The sequence below is a fragment of the Cervus elaphus genome, chromosome 26 (genome assembly GCF_910594005.1).
Source record: "Cervus elaphus chromosome 26, mCerEla1.1, whole genome shotgun sequence".
In the NCBI taxonomy this organism is placed as follows: domain Eukaryota; kingdom Metazoa; phylum Chordata; class Mammalia; order Artiodactyla; family Cervidae; genus Cervus; species Cervus elaphus.
Window position 1 is genome coordinate 41,214,375 of NC_057840.1, and position 16,460 is coordinate 41,230,834.

General features: G+C 45.7%; 1 protein-coding gene across 2 annotated transcripts in view; it reads left to right on the top strand.

The window, feature by feature from the left end:
• TULP4 (TUB like protein 4) overlaps positions 1–16,460 on the top strand; it is a 194,625-nt gene that overhangs the window by 154,789 nt on the left and 23,376 nt on the right. For both annotated transcript variants that reach the window (XM_043888168.1, XM_043888169.1), the window contains exons 5-7: positions 7,373–7,553; positions 9,383–9,517; positions 11,887–12,053. In XM_043888168.1, coding sequence (XP_043744103.1) covers positions 7,373–7,553; positions 9,383–9,517; positions 11,887–12,053 — 483 coding nt within the window. The remainder of the gene's footprint in view (positions 1–7,372; positions 7,554–9,382; positions 9,518–11,886; positions 12,054–16,460) is intronic.

Genomic DNA, 16,460 nt, shown 5'->3' on the forward strand with positions numbered 1-16,460 from the left:
AAGGTTCTTCTCTAGTTGTGGCGAGCAGGCTACTCTCTAGCTGCGATGCATGGGCTTCTCATTGTGGCAGCTTCTCTTGTTGCAGAGCACAGGCTCTAGGACATGCGGTCTTCAGGAGTTGTGGCATGTGGGCGCCATAGTTGCAGCTCCCAGGCTCTAGAGCACAGGTTCAGTGGTTGGGGCACACAGGCTTAACTGCTCCGTAGCATATGGGGTCTTCCCTGATCAGGGATTGAGCCCATGTCTCCTGCATTGGCGGGCGGATTCTTCATCACTGAGCCACCAGGGAGGCCCTGTTTATCGAGTTTTTGATGATGGCCTTTCTGACTGGGTGTGAGGTGATACCTCATTGTAGTTTTGATTCGCATTTCTTTAAAAGTGATGTTGAATGTCTTTTCATGTGCCTCTTGGCCTTCTGTATGTCTTCCTTGAAGAAACATCTGTTTAGATCCTCTGCCCATTTTTTGATTGGGTTGTTTGGTCTCTTGGATATTGGGCTGCATGTGCTGTTTGTAAATTTTGGAGATTAATCCCTTGTCGGTTGCATCATTTTCTCCCCTTCTGTAGGTTGTCTTTTCATTTTGTTTGTAGTTTCCTTTGCTATGCACAAGCTTTTTAATTAGGTCCCATTTGTTTATTTTTGTTTTATTTCCATTACCCTAAGGAGATGAATTGAAAAAGTTACTGCTGTCATTTATGTCAGTGAGTGTTCTGCCTATGTTTTCCTCCAAAAGCTTTGTAGTATTGGGCCAGCATCACCCTGATACCAAAGCCAGACAAAGACACTGTAAGGAAAGAAAATTACAGACCAGTATCCCTAATGAACATAGATGCAAAAATCCACAACAAAATACTAGCAAACCGAGTGAAATAGCTCATTAAAAGAATCCCACACAACAATCAAGTGGGATTTATCCCTGGGATGCAAAGATGTTCACCATATAAAAATCAATCACTGTGATACACCTGTTAACAAAATACAGGATAAGAACCATATGGTCATCTCAGTAGATGCAGAAAAAGCATTTGACAAGATTAAGCATCCCACCTCCCTCCTCTTCCCCTCTCCCACTCTCCCTTTAAGATGCCCAGTCATGTCTGCACAAGTGGAAGCTGAGGTCAGCTGCTTGTCATGCAGTAGTGATTCCTGGGTAAAATCTGATCTTACCTCCTTGACTGGTGTCAGCTTCACTGGTGTTTGACGGCAGCCGCAGGCGCTGCTGGACCTGCCCCATCACTGCACACCCTGACCTCTGCTGTTGAGTCACGAGGCTTTCAGTCTCTTCAGACCAGGAAGTCATTTCCTCTTAGCCCTTTTGTTAAGGAAGTTTATTAGTAGCCACAGGAAAAAATGACTATTTCCACATAATGAGAAATGTATTTAAATATTTATTGAAAGATTTGGAGCCTTTTGAAACAGGAAAGGATTTGAAAACTCATCTAATACAACCTTTTTTAGATGAAGACGAGAACAGTACTCAGGAAGGCAAATGATCAATTCAAAGTGACATAAGTAGTTAGGAATCAAACTAGAACCAGACCCCTAGCAAGCCAACTCCCAATTCTGAGTTCTTTGCAAAGGAAAGCATGTTTCACCAGTAGACTTAAGACGATCTTCAGCAAACAGGCCCAGCACATTTCATCCAGCTCCAGAGATCTGATATTGGAGCTGTATTCCTGAACCTTTTCTCTCTACTTCATTCCATGTGTACTTAAGTATATTTAAATAGCATACTCACAGTATAATCCTAAATGTTCAAAAGGATATATGATGAAAAGTTCCCTTTCTCCCCACTACCCTCAGCCACTCACTTCTGTCCCCAGAGGTGATCAATGTTTCCAGTTACTTGTGTGTCCTTCCGGAGGTATCCTAGTTAAATATGTTTTTAAATTAGTCCTGTAGTCAGACTGTTCCCCTCCACTCCCCAGAAATAATGTATAGGTGTCTTAAAAGGATGAATAAACTTTAAAATGGAACCTGAAAGATTTGGGGAAGAATGTTATAGCAATGAAAATTATTTAATGTTAAATTCAGTACCTGAGGTGGATAGACTATCTCCTTCTCTGAAAATCTTTAAACATATAGTGGGTTCTCTTCTTTATGGGTTAGTTTATAAGCACTAACCTGCAGTGAGGAGATGAAACGACTTCAAAATTACATGTTTAGCCCAAAGATACAAATTTTTATTATAGCTGTTTTGGACTAGATTTCTTTCCCATGTTTATCAGAATAAGTCTTAAAATGGCTGTTTTAGAAATGGTTATTAGAATCAATTGTGAAGTTATATTTTATCCTTTTTTTTTTTTTGAACCAGGAAATACTCTGTTAATCAATTGAGCAATTCTGTCCTTTACAAATGTCTGATGTCAGTGACTGAAAAAATACTAAAAAATATTAGTCACAAAATGCTCAAATCTGGCCTTGAAGCACATTTGAAAGCTAGTGTTTTGAAGCTGACAGGGAGGTCTTTCAGAACAGAAGTGTTACTTTGGTGTATCTCAGGACAGAAGATTCCTGCCAAGGCGCAAAGGGACGTTACTCCGCCTCCCTCCCCTCCTCCTTCCACAGCTGTGCATGTAGGCACTCGACACCAGCTACAGGCATCTCTCAGAGGTTTTGTGGGTTTGGTTCCAGACCACTGCACTACAGTGAATCAGATACAGTTTTTGGTTTCCCAGTGCATACAAAAATTATGTTTATACTGTACTATAGTGTATTAAAAGTATGCAATAGCATTATGGCTAAAAGAAAAATTGTATATACTTTAATTTTAAAATACTTTATTGCTAAAAAAAAATGCCATTATCTGAGCAAGTGGTAATCTTTCTGTTGGGGGAGGGCCTTGTCACAGTGTTGATGGTCGCTGACTGCTCAGGGTGGTGGTTGCTAAATGTGGGGGTGGCTGAGGCCGTTTCTTAAAGTGAAACAGCAATGAAGCTTGCCACATCAATTGGCTCTTCCTTTCATGAACCATTTCTCTGTAGCATGCAGTGCTGTATTTGATAGCTTTCTGTACAGAGGAGAACTTTCAAAATCAGTCAGTTCCCACAAGCCCTGCTTTATCAACTAAGTTTATGTCATAGTCTAGATCCTTTGTTGTCATTTAAATAATCAAGTTTACCATCTTACATGGACCTGGTTTCCCAAAAGAATTACAATAGTAAAATCAAAGGTCCCTGGTCACAGATCACCATGACAAATATAATAATGAAAAAGTTTGAAATACTGTGAGAATTATCAAAATATTACACAGATACCCAAGGTAACCAAATCATACTGGAAAAACGGCGCAAACAGCCTAGCTTGATGCAGGGTTGCTACAAACCTTCTTTTTGGTAAAAAAAAAAATACAATATATGCAAAGTATAATAAGATAAGATATGCCTGTAGTCGGAATTTGTAATAACTTTGTCATCCTCTCCCCCAGCTTTAAATCACAAAAGCAAATAAATGGGAAAAATCAACTCCTTTTGTGACTAGTTCGTATGCTACTCGTTGAACTCTACTGCATTTACAGAAGCATGTATTTTTATAGTTGAAATTTCCTAACGTGGTCTTTATTCAAGAATTTAGGTGAGCACCAGTCTCCAGAGATAAAGGTACTGATGATATATCATCACTGGTTCCAAAACATAAATCTTTCGAATGCTTTTCTGTCTTCTTCCTGTGGCTTAGTTCTTTTTAAATTGCTGGTGATAATTGTGTTACATTTTAAAATGATTACATCTAAAAATAGTTTAGAATGGAGAGATTGTATGTGGATACCACAGTTTTTTAAAAACATTGCCATGGTATTAGACACTGCCCTGAAGCAGCATCCCCTGTCCTGAGGGACAGCCGGTGAACCCCAGGGGCTGGCAGGTTTCTACCACCTTTGGTTCTTAGGGTGCATGTTACAGAGGGAGCATTATCTCCACCACTCTGTGAAGCCTGCAGTCCAGCAGAAATAGTAGGGGAAATATGAGACTGAAATCTAAATTATCCATAACTAAAAGTGTTTTGGAGGCCAGTTTTATGGGAAAATTTGAGCATTGATATAGTTAAAAGAAGAAAAGAAAGAAGCTGTTCATGTGTAGGAATACTTGGGCAAAGGCAAAAGCTTTGGGCAGAAATTCATTTACTGAGAGTCACTGAGCATCCACTGGTGACTGGCAGCAGGTAAGAACCTATGGCTGCAGACCTGCCCTCAGGAAGCTCATGGTACCATGGAAACAGTGTACTGTGGGGACCATAGCTGGAGTGAGAATAATTCTGTGTGGTGGGTCTCAAAAGCCTTGACACGTGATGTCTGAGCACCTGCTACATACCAGGCCCCGCACTGGACACCGGAGATAAAGCACAAACCACAGTCTCTGCCGGCAGAGGACCTGCTGTGTGTGCTGGCTGGGGACAGACGAGGTCATGCACCTCATCGGGGACAGGTTGGCTCTGATGGGCCTGGCCTTTAACACATCCGGGGGTCGGCGGCTGGCAGGCAGTTGGAGTGTGAGTCTGGAGCTTAGGGGAATGACCTGGACAGGGAGCACGCCAGGCCAAGGACATGACTGTGACCTCCTGGAGAGGGGAAAGGGTCTGGGCCAAGCCTAAAGGAGGAGACCAAGCCTGGGCAAGAGGAGCCGGACCAGTCTGTCCAGAGCCCCAGAATTAGGGAGGAGAGGCTGCAGAGACTGATGCTTTTGCCCATATGTGTATTCAGTATTGTTTAGACTTTGCTGTCTTGTTCCTTTGAAGTCCTTGGCTCGGAGAAGCTTTATCTCGTTAAAAGTGATTAAGCATGAAAAGAACTTGTAATAGAAGAGATTTTCAGAAATCTGATTTTACGTCATATCCATGTTCTTCAGTTATCTGACATACTTGCTCCGAAACAGGGTAACTTCCTCCATCGCTGCTTGACAACTCGAGCGTTAGGGATGCCTTTTTCCTTCTCCCTGATCTTAATAGTGTATTAACTTCCAAGAGAGCTGCAGTCGGAGTTGATTAATGTTGGGGAATTTGGAGGCTGGTTTTCTTGTCCTCTTTTGTTTTAGTGTGATGTTGAACACTGAAAACTCATTAAGCCACCAGTCCTTCATTCAGGAATTAGATGGTGTCTGTTCTTCTCCAAAATGGAAAAATGTGTTACTCAAATGATGCTTCATTTCCTCCCTCCCTTCACAGGCCCTGCTGTATGTCATCCGAGGACAGGCCCTGGGGAGAGCGTAGTGAGAGCAGACACGGTCCATGTCCTCAAAAACTTATGTCTAGCATGGGAGTCAGACAGATCAAATAATCACACAGTAAGATACAAGAATAGTGATGATCGTCATGCCAGTGGAGACTGTGGGAACTACAGTGGAAGGGCCCAGGGAGCTTTTTGGGTTTGATCCATTTTAATTCTGGGTACTTGAGAAGAATAACTGTTTGCTGTTGCCTGCTCATGAGCTATGTTTATGAGAAACAAAGTCGTAAGTGGTGAAATAACCCTTTCACATACTCCGAGGTATGACGCTGCTCTTCAGACATGCTTGAACAAGTGAGTGAGGATGTGGGAACTGGAGAATAAAAGCCTGTATCCTGGGATGTCGCTTTAGAGGACTTCCATACATCTTCTTCCTCTGAAATATGTAAATTGTAGTTGAAGTTACAAGAGGTCACATTTCATCTTCATCTGCACTGCGGACTGCTCAGGAGACACCTGCTGTCTCCGCCTCCCCCTGCCCATGTCTTATGAGGTCCTGGTGGACATGCTAGTAGATACTCATTTTCAATGTTGGCAGCCAAGAATTCAACTTTTCCTAAAATGACTTTTACTGTGTTCCTAGTACAACTTATCTCTTTTTGCTGTAAGCATCATTCAATAATGATTCATCATGAGCCTTGAGGGAAAACTGTTCCAGCTTTCCTTTTTTTTTTTCTTACTTTCCAGTCATTAAAATGTAGCTCATGTTTAAAGGAATGTTTGATGGACAGTTGGTTTATCTGAACAGCTCTGTAAATTCTGTCAGCTTATTACTATTTAAATGAAATATATCTTGTTTTGCAATTAATCTATCTTAATCATCTGGATTTATGTCCTAAGATTGCCTTCTGACTGTCACTGACTTTAACTTATTCATGTAACTGTAAATACTTATTTAACGTCCACTGTACCCAAAGCTCCTCTTAGGTCCCAGGTACAGCTACGGACAGTCTTTGACCTCCAGAAGCTCAGTGTCAAAGTCTTAACAGCAGAAAGAGGCATGGACCTAAAGAGTCGTAAATAACTTTCCCTTTATGTGAATCCTGGTCCTTCTAGGTAGATAGCCCTGGCTTGACCACTTAATGACTTTGTCAACTTACTTGAACTCTGTTAAGTTGTTTCTGCATCTATAAAATGGAAATAACTTGTGTGGTTCTCACAATGAGTTGCTGACGGTTAGAGAATTCTCATTAGACACAAAAGATACAAAGATTTCAGTGCCAGAACACACAGGCACTGCAGGGCCCAGCACACATAGTAGGAGAGAACACAGGTGTCCTTAGGGAGCTCTGCTTCCTGGGCTCCAATGGGCCCTTCAGGGCCACCCATCGGAATGACGCCTGTCAGGGGCTTCCAGCAGCTGTGAGCGGCTCCTCTGCCGCTCTGATGGAGGGCGCCCACCATCCCCTCCCACCCCCACACCCAGCCTTCCTCTGCCTGCTGGTGCTTTAGCCCTGGCCGTGTGCCTACTCGCACCCCAGCACACACCTGAGTGTGTGCTCGGGGCAGGTGACTGAGGGGACCCCCAGGAGCAGCCCTCAGTACACAAGGCATCTCAGCTTCATGCCAGCAGTGCTGGGGCTTAGCTGCCAGAATTATTCAGACAGTTGATGAGGTAAACTTTGTTAAAATTGTGCTTAGTACAAAGTAAGCACTTAATATATTAATACCATTAATTTACTATAACATTATTACTTAAATACATCAACCCCATTACTATTCTCAGTGAAATGGAACACAAGATAAACCTGCTTACATACACTTGCATACGATGATCCTCTGCTGCTGCTTTTTTTTTTTTTTTTAAGAAAAATAAGAGAATATTACCTTCTTCTTGACCCCCGCTCCTCCAGCTGAAAAAAAAAAAAAAGCAACCCACAAAATGTGACACGGTAATTTTGACATTATTCGAAAGCGTCCACATAACATATTTATTACAGCACTAGTCCCCTTTCGCTAATAGAGGCCTAAAATTCTTCTTAGTAAGAGCCAGCTAAATTTCCGCCAGTTTATGCTTTGTGTATCCCTGTTGCTTAACTGGTCTCTTCTTCCAGTTCTCAGGTATTCTCTCCTGTGAACACGTTGAGGTGGGGTGGGGCCACAACCGCTGTCCTCGCTGCCCGCCCATCAGGGGTTCCGCTCCTCTGCTGCAGGTACTGTTTGGCACCGCCGATGGGCAGGTGATCGTCATGGACTGCCACGGCCGGATGCTGGCCCACATCCTCCTGCACGAGTCGGACGGCATCCTCAGCATGTCCTGGAACTACCCCGCCTTCCTGGTGGAGGACAGCAGCGAGAGTGACACCGACTCGGACGACTACTCCCCGCCCCAAGGTGGCCGCACGGGGAGGGCAGGATGGAGCAGGACCCCTCCCCATGGGGGGACGGGGCGGCCCGCCACAGCGCGGCGCCTGGCCGTACTGGGCGGGGTTCTCAGCAGAATGCGGGGCAGAGCCGACCCAGTCTCTGACCTGGACGGACCGTCGCCTCGCTGCCATCCCTTTTCACAGGTGGCTTGGCCCTCCACTGGTTTTCCTAGACGCAGAGCGAGACTGATGGCCGTTTCCGTCCCTGGGGTGTTGTGGGGACCGGGGACCTAGTGAGAACAGAGCTGCAGGAAAAGACTGCTGTGCAGTTCCCGCGCCCTCACCCGTAGTGTCCAGGTCCACAAGCTCCTGAAGCCAGGGAGCCTGGCTGTGCGGAAGGGCTTAGTTCTGCCCGAGACGCAGGCCAGCACAGTGGGCTGGACGCCATGTCCCTGCCTGTTTATTTCAGGCAGGTCTTCCCTTGCTCTTCCCTTCCCTTCCCTCAGTTCAGAAGAACCCACTGCCCTCACCCCCCGCCCCCCCCCCGCCCCCCCGCCTCCAAGCCTTGCAGTGATGTTAGAGTAGATGACATCTGACTTTGTGAACATTTGGCCCAGTCATGATAGATGGTTTCAGTCCCTTGGTGGGGGTGATTTCAGGTTCTGCCTCCGCCCACTACCCTAAGCGTGCCTGAGGCCCCAGAGCAGAAGCCTTGGGGGTGGGTGCTGGCCTGGCCGTCCCACTGTCAGCCCTCAGCGTGGCCCCCCAGGGCTCTGACTCTCTCCCAGGGTCCCATCCCTGCTCCAGCCCCTCTTTTTAAAGGAGACCGTGTGATGAGTAGTGGAATGGAAGGACTGCCAATGTCAGTGATCAAGTTGGTGTCTTTCAACACTGGGCTCAGCATACTTTTAAAACAGAACTTACTGGGTTGAATGCACACTTGCTTTTCCCCTCTTACTAGGGGAGAAATAGGGTCCAGAGACCAAGGTGATGGAGCACGTCCAGATGAAGTCTAAGAGCAGCATTAGTTCCCAGCTACATTCTAACCAGTTCCCCTCCTCAGAAGCAGTGGGGCAATTTGAAGGAGATTGCAACTTGCCTTTCAGAGAGAGCAGGGTGTTCCTGGTGACCTTGGGAATTTGAGCACAGAGGTCAGTACCTGCAGCATCATAAAGTAAAGCAGAGGACAGTTATCACAAGACCCTCTACAGGTGGGCTGAGCAGGGCGAGCGAGCAGGTGTCAGGCTGACCCACTGCAGGGGGTGGATGCAGAGGAGCACCCCTCAGGGCTCCTTCCTTAATACGCACACGTGCACACACACACATCTCCTCACACTCAGGCACACTGGGCATCAGCCACAGCCAGCCTGAGCCTCCTCCAGATGTGGGGTCTCTTCCTGTAAAAACAAAGAACTCACGGTAGCTGCTCAATGCCTGTAATGTTCAGTGAAAGTGTGTCCAGTGTTGAAAGGCAGCTTTCATTGCACCAGGATTAAGAAAATGTTTTCATCCTTGCCCCCATCCTCCTATGGCACGTGACATTAAAGTAATTCACGTTTGCACATCCCCAGAGACACACAGGTTGGTAAACTCTCAGCAGGGTACCCAGAGCCCAGGGAGCCCTGCCCGGTGCCCGCACAGCTGCTGTCCCCACCGCCTCTCGTCCTGGGCTCCCCCCGTGCTCTGTGTGGTTAGAGCCTGATGCTGTGCAGCGCCGCCTTCCTGGGTGACCCCCCAGCCCAGGGTCTGGCCTGCACTGTTAGCAGTTTCCAGGCCTCCGCAGGGCTGCACGTGCAGGCCTGGGTTCGGGTCACTTGCTCGTTGCCTCATTTTCACCTGGCACTTCTGTTCCCACAGATGGTCCGGCAGCATACCCCATCCCAGTGCAGAACATCAAGCCCCTGCTCACTGTCAGCTTCACCTCCGGAGACATCAGCCTGATGAACAGCTACGACGACTTGTCTCCCACCATCATCCAGTCGGGGCTGAAAGGTACGGAGCGGCCTGCCTTGTGAGCTGGGCGTCCCTCCCAGGCCTGCTGACCCCCGGCCCCTGTAGTCCCCTCTGCCGGGCTTAATGGACTCTGTCCATTAAGGTCTTTCCTCTCGCTCCTCTGCTTGTCCGACCAGTCGATTCCTGTCTAGCCTCATCTTGAGGAAGCACTCCCGACAGTCACTTTGTCCTCACCTGCCCTTCTTAGGCGGAGCAGTCCTCTCAGATGGGGAGCGCTCGCCTGCAGACAACACACAGGAGCCGCTGGGGTTGTGAGGGTTCTTGAGAAGCTGGTGGTTGTGACAAACGTGTCAAATGGAGGCGTCTGTGTGAAGGTCAGCAGTGAGTGGCTGATGGCCTCCTGAAGGGCGGTAGGAAGTGGTGTCTCAGGAGGAAATTGGGGTCTGTCAGTATTCTGAGTGTTGTGAAATGTGCAGTTCAGGAAGTCTGGTGAGTTCTCTGGAAAAGCGGTCTGTGTCTTCAGCATTGGACAGTGCAGTGCAGAAGCTCCAGGGCGGTCTCTAGTCCCCATGTTCAAGGGACCTGCTGTGATCTGAATGGAGGTGGGGCAGACCGGAACCTTCGCTTCCTTTTCCCTTTCCTCTTTCCCTCCCTGTCTCTGGACACATGTGCACATGTGCGTGCGCACACATCTAATGGCTAATAGATGAGTCATTAATGTGGCCGTCTAAGGAAGGGACGGGGCCGGGCATCCCTGATAACTGCATGCCTGTCCTGTGGCTCAGGCCTGGCTTATGCTCAGTATCAAGGGGCCCACGCTTGTCTCTGCATCCTTTTATGTTCCTGGTTATATAATCTTCAGAACAAGAAATGGCATTATTCTTATGAAAGTTATTCTTTTCAAAAGAATGACATACCTTTGGGAACTGCAGCTGTCTCAGTGTAATGTTATAACTGCACCAAAGAAATCCCTGCGCATTTGCTCATAAACGTTTGGACTAAGATCCTTACTCAGATATCGCCGTCTAGCAAACAGCCGCCTCAAGCCCGCAGGCTTCCCTGTGTTAGCTGCTGAGCATCCTTTGAATGGCTTGTGTGTCTGGGCCCGTCCTGCGGGGGCCACCACCCACTTACCCATTGGGAATAACCCGGACGAACTTAACCCAATACTTAACCTTATTCATACCTGTCTATAAGAAAAAGGAAAATCCTCTATTTACTGATGCTTTTACTGTCTCCAGTTGTAGAGATTTTACCATGTTGTGTGTGTTCATAACTGCTTCCTCTCAGCCCTCTGCTGGGTCTGTCTCTAGATTCTGTCTGCAGCTGACTTGACAAGCAAGCCCTCAGTCCCCGGGTTCTGGAGAGCTGTCTTCTCCCAGGACTGCTTTTCAGTCTTCCAGGGAAACTGGGGAACTTTGGTGACCTCAGAATGTCAGAATCAGTGCCGCATGTGAATAAGAGAGAGCTGCCATGATCACGGGTGGAGCTCAGGAACTGCCGAAATCTAGACCCAGATCTGAAACCAGTCCTTGTCATGGGGGTGCACCTTTCAACTCCAACCTCTCTGCAGAATCAGCCGCGGACTTCCAGATTTCAGGGATCTCTGGATAAGCCAGATCCAGTTTTAGGATCTTGAGGGGGAAAAAGCTATGCTATAAATCTTACTGTACCAGCAGCTTGTTTCACCAGCAAGAATAAGTGAATTGCTCACATTGGAATTAGACACACACAACGTCTTACAGCCGTTTCTTCTAGGTCCTGAATGGCTCGTAGGTGAGCATCACATCTCTGTGACAGTCTGTCTGACGACACTGCCATCCAGCAGAGGGATTGTCTTCTTTTCTGAGACCCCACATCACATCATCCAGATGCTGGGTGAAACTCAAGGCCTTGATATGCAGACCTGTCCTTTATCTGAACTTCATCTGTCTAGTAGTGCACAGAACATCGAATGAATTAAATTTAGGCTTTGCTCTTGATTTGCATTTCACTTGGAGCTTTTGTAAACTCTCTGAGTCCTCTCTGGGAGTAGGGGTCACAGCAGAGGGAAGGACACTCAGGATGGACAGTGGTGGGTTCTCTGATCTCACATGCACTCGCGTAGTTGTGCTCTTCTCATCGTGGAAGTGCTGCTACTGCAGTAGGTGTATCAGTGTCGTCTTCTCCTGGTTTAGGTGCGTTTCAGGGGAAACTGCAGTCCCCACCTATGTAATGAACACTCCCCATCCATGTAATGAACACCTGTGTTCAGAGTCTCCGTTGCCTTCATGAGAGAAACGTTGACGCCGTTGTATGTGCTCAGTGGATCCATTTCTGAAACTACTTGAATGAGAGTTTAGGACACAACCCCCCCCCCCCCGCCCCCTGCCAACTCATGTTGACTGTCTCCCTCTTTGTTATTTCAGAGGTGGTGGCCCAGTGGTGCACACAGGGAGACCTCCTGGCAGTTGCTGGTATGGAACGCCCAAGCCAGCTCAGTGAGCTCCCCAGTGGCCCTCTTCTGAAGAGTGCCATGGTCAAGTTCTACAACGTTCGTGGGGAGCACATCTTTACACTGGAAACGCTTGTGCAAGTAAGAACGTGTGTCGGACACACGCGGTGACACCAGTGTGTTAATTTGCCCCCAACTTCCATTAGGTACTCGTGAACTGCTTCTACTTGTTGTAATTATCTTTGGCAGACTTTAGTCTTTTGTTGACCTAAATTAAATCATGGGGTATAAACCAGAAGTAAGGGAAAAAGAAGTTTTTGCCTTTTAACCAAAATGTATCCATTTCCATTCCCGAATGGTGGACAGTGAGTAAGCAGAGTGAGCTAGTGTTTATCATCATTCCAAGGTAGAGAAGTAAATGGTGCATCTTCATTTATTTACTCTGATTTTGTTTGTTATGCCAGTAGTATACTTTTACATTTAAGTAGTATGCTTTTACATTAATTTAAATTTTACATTTAAATTATTGTTAAACAATAAGTAGAAAAGCTTAAAGGTCTTTAAGAACATGTGGACCCCTTTCTGTTTGTTCTTATTTCCCAGAAATCTGTAGACTGCCTCATTTCTGGTCTGGATCAATTATAGTGGAGACACAATTCCACTCTCATGGAGGTATAGTGGAGACAGGTCTGAGAGTGAGTTGACGGTTGATGGGGGTGATAATAAACTAGGGACTTACGTTCTAGTCTGACCCAGCTCATCAGAGAGACAGGTGTGCCAGATTTCAGGAAATTTGTAGTTGTGTGTGTGCTCAGTCATGTCCAACTCTTTGCGACCCCATGGACTTAACCCACCAGGCTCCTCTGTCCATGGGATTCTCCAGGCAAGAATTACTAGAGTGGGTTGTCATTTCCTCTTCGAGGGTCTCTTCCCTACCCAGGGATCAAACCTATGTGTCCTGTGTCTCCTGCATTGGCAGGTGAAGTCTTTACCACTGAGCCACCTGGGAATCCAGATGCCGGCGCTAGTTATCTAAATACATATATTTTTAGTTGTAGTAAAATACACATTTACTGTCTCAACCATTTTTAAGTGTATTGCATTACTGTGTAACCAATCTCCAGAACATTTTCATCTTGTAAAACTGAAACTATGCCTTCTTGTTCCTATGAATTTGACTATTCTACATACCTCGTGTAAGTGGAACCATGCAGTGTCTGTCTTTTTGTGTCTGGCTTATTTCATCCACATTGTAGCCTGTGTCAGAATTTCGTTCCTTTTTAAGGCTGAAGAATATGCTGTTGTATGTGTACAACTACATCTTGTTCATCCATTCATCCATCAGTGGATGTCTGGTTTCCTTCCAGCTTTTGGCTATTATGAATAATGCTGCTGTGAACAGGGATATACAAATATCTCTTTGAGATGCTGCTTTCAGTTCTATTGGATAAATGCCCAGAAGTCCAATTGCTAGGTTATATGGTAATTCTGTTTCTAACTTTTTGAGGAGCTTCCATACTGTTCCACAGTGGGTGCTCCAGGTTACACTCCCACCAGAAGTGCGCAGAGACCCCCCACGTCCTCACCAGCTTTTGTTTTCTGGCTTTTTGGTGGTAGCCATCCAGATGGTCATGAGTTGGATCTCACTGTGCTTTTCACTTGTGTATCCCCGATGATTAGTTACGTTGAGCATCTTTTCATGTACTTCCTTAGAAAAATGTCTGTTCAAGGCCGTTGCCCATTTCCTAATTAGATTGCTCATTTTTTGTTGTTGAGTTGGAAGTTTTTTTTTTTTAAGATGTTTATTGGTATTAATTTTATTTATTTATTTATATAGGCTGCATTGCATGGCATGTGGGATCTTAGTTCCCCAACCAGGGATCGGACCTGAGCCCCTTGCAGTAGATGTGCAGATTCTTAACCATTGGACTGCTGGGAAGGTCCAAAGTTACAGGATTTAAATGTATCTTTCAACGATGTAAAATCATCTGTGAGCAGATAAGCATATTTGTTCATCTGTTCAAGCATCAAGCGAACATATTTTGCGGGGCTCCTATGCAGCTGGGCCCTGAGCTCAGAGCTCTGAGAGCTGGGGTATAGAAGGTGATACGGGAGCTAGTCAAGGTAACGAGCTGGAATCACGCCCTAGCCAGAGAAGGGCAGCGTGGTTTTAAAGTGAAATTGAACGTTGCCCAGGCCACCTTTGCAACCCCTAGAGGCAGAAGTGGTACAAGCTGCCTGATACTAGGAATTGGAGAGATTCGTGTAGCAGAAAGATGAAGAATCGAAGGAACTTAGGGAATTGGGAAGAAGGTTATAGAAATGGGCAGCCACGGAGTTGGAGTGGGAAGAAGCTCTGTGACCTGAGAGTGGCAAGAAAAAAGTCATAATCAGGCATTTTCAGGAAGAAGTGATAAACACAGGGTGGGAAGCTGCACTTGGATAGGAAATTCAAACTCCTGCTTTAGAAGTAAAGTGGTTCCAAGTGATGAGACAAACCCAGGAAGCACTGAAGTGGAGCAGAGTTGAGGCCGTTAGCAGGAGGCCAGTGTGTGTGGAAAAGTAAATGGAGATATTGGAGTCCCTGTGTGTTTGAGATTGAAGAAGAGGTTACCTTGCTTACACAGTAACTGTGACCGTACTGCCAGTCTATTTCCTGGAACTTAGTATAGGTGCTCAGTAAATACGTGTTCAGTGGATTGACAGATGGACAGTTATGGTTTTTTAGTTCTTTCTGTTGAATATTTGAACCAATAGGCTGTGTGCCCTCAATCAGATCTCATGCTAGCTTCCTGTCTCTAGGCTAACTGAAAGACAAGTAGGAGAGCTTGGGAACTTTCAGCCCTTTCTGACTTAAGATCTTTTATGTTTATTAGAGTGTTTGTGAATTGAAGTGCTGAAACACACTCCAAGTGCGCTAGGCATCATCCATGGTTCTGTGCAACTCAGGGCACCCTTCCCACTGGCATTGCATCCCCCTTACAGAGACTGTCCTTCACGGCCATTTCAGCTTGGGGAAATCCATCGTCTCTGTTGTCAACACAGTCACGTCCTTTGGTAAATCTGCCCAAAGACTGTAGCCCCTCTTCTGTGTGAACCTTCAGGGTGCTTAATACCTCTGGCACGTATTAACACTTTTTTTGTTTACTTGTTTTACTTTCTTAAAGTCAAAGACCACAGTTTCTCTATTTTTTTGATCTTCACTGTGCTTAGAATGCAATAGAGGCTCGACAACCTTAGCCATTTGCAAGATTGCTCATCAGCTATCACATGAAACTAGCATAGATCCTGAGTTTAAGCCATTTGAGGCTCAGGGATAAGAGACAGACTGGCTATCTTATCTATCTTTGGAGAAAGATATTCACATAACATCCCTGCATTTTAATAAATTGTTGACTCTTTTTTCATTTGAGGGTCTGTTTCAGCCATTGAAAAATTGCCTCAATAATATACAGTTAAATAATGATGCTATTAAAAACCAAGTACAGTATCGATTGTGTGTGGCAGCAGCTTAACTGGCGTCTGTAATGATTCTAGAATCACGTGTCTGTACTGTGCTGTTCAAGTTGTCCAAAGGCAGGAACATTTTTATGGCAGGAAGGAAGTTAGGCAGCTTATTGGGCTGTTTATAAAAAGAACGAAATGCAGTTTAGATTGGATAATTTATTTCCAAGTTAATGAGATTGTAGGTTATTGCGCACAAAGCCAGTGCCCGGCACAGACTGGTGGCAGCCTCGCTTTAAAACTGATTCTCCTGAGTTACTCACAACAGCAAAGCCTGAGGCTGATGCTCTTAGAAGGAAATACACTCTAATTCATTTTCCTTTCCTTCCTGCCTGTCATACTTTAAAAGTCTATGGTCCATCTCACCAGCTGCTATCTGTGACCATCTTATATAATTGGGGGTTCCCAGGTGGCTCTAGTGATGAAGAACCCACCCGCCAATGCAGGAGACGCCACAGACAAGAGTTCGATCCGTGGGTCAGGAAAAGCCCCTGGAGGAGGGCATGGCAATGCACTCCAGCATCCTTGCCTTGGAAATCCCATAGACAGAGGAGCCTGGTGGGCTACTGTCCATCGAGCCACAAAGAGTCAGATACGATGGAACTGGCTTAGTATGCACATATGTAATTGTGTATCTGATCATCTGACCACAGTTTGAGGGTTAGCATCACTGACTGGAGTTCAAAGGCTTCAGTAATTCAGATCAGTGTGTTTTTGTTTGGTTGGATTGTTGGATTTTGGGGATTTATGTGTTTTAGCTTTATGAACTTTTTCTCTATTAAAGGCAGATTGGTGGAATCGCCTTATATTCTGTAAGGTTCAGGTATTGATGTAAGATATTTGGGTAAAAAATTAAAAGGGGAGAAAGAAAGTGTGAAGTGAGTGAAAGATAGTGAAAAGTGAGTGATTATGTTCACTGACTTTCTGTGCTCTAGAAAAAACTGTGCTCTAGAAAAAACTGTACTTGCCTCCTTTTGCTGAGAATTAACTCTGCCTATTCTCACAAAGCTGTCTTAGGTATGCTTTTCCCATTGTTTGCTATAA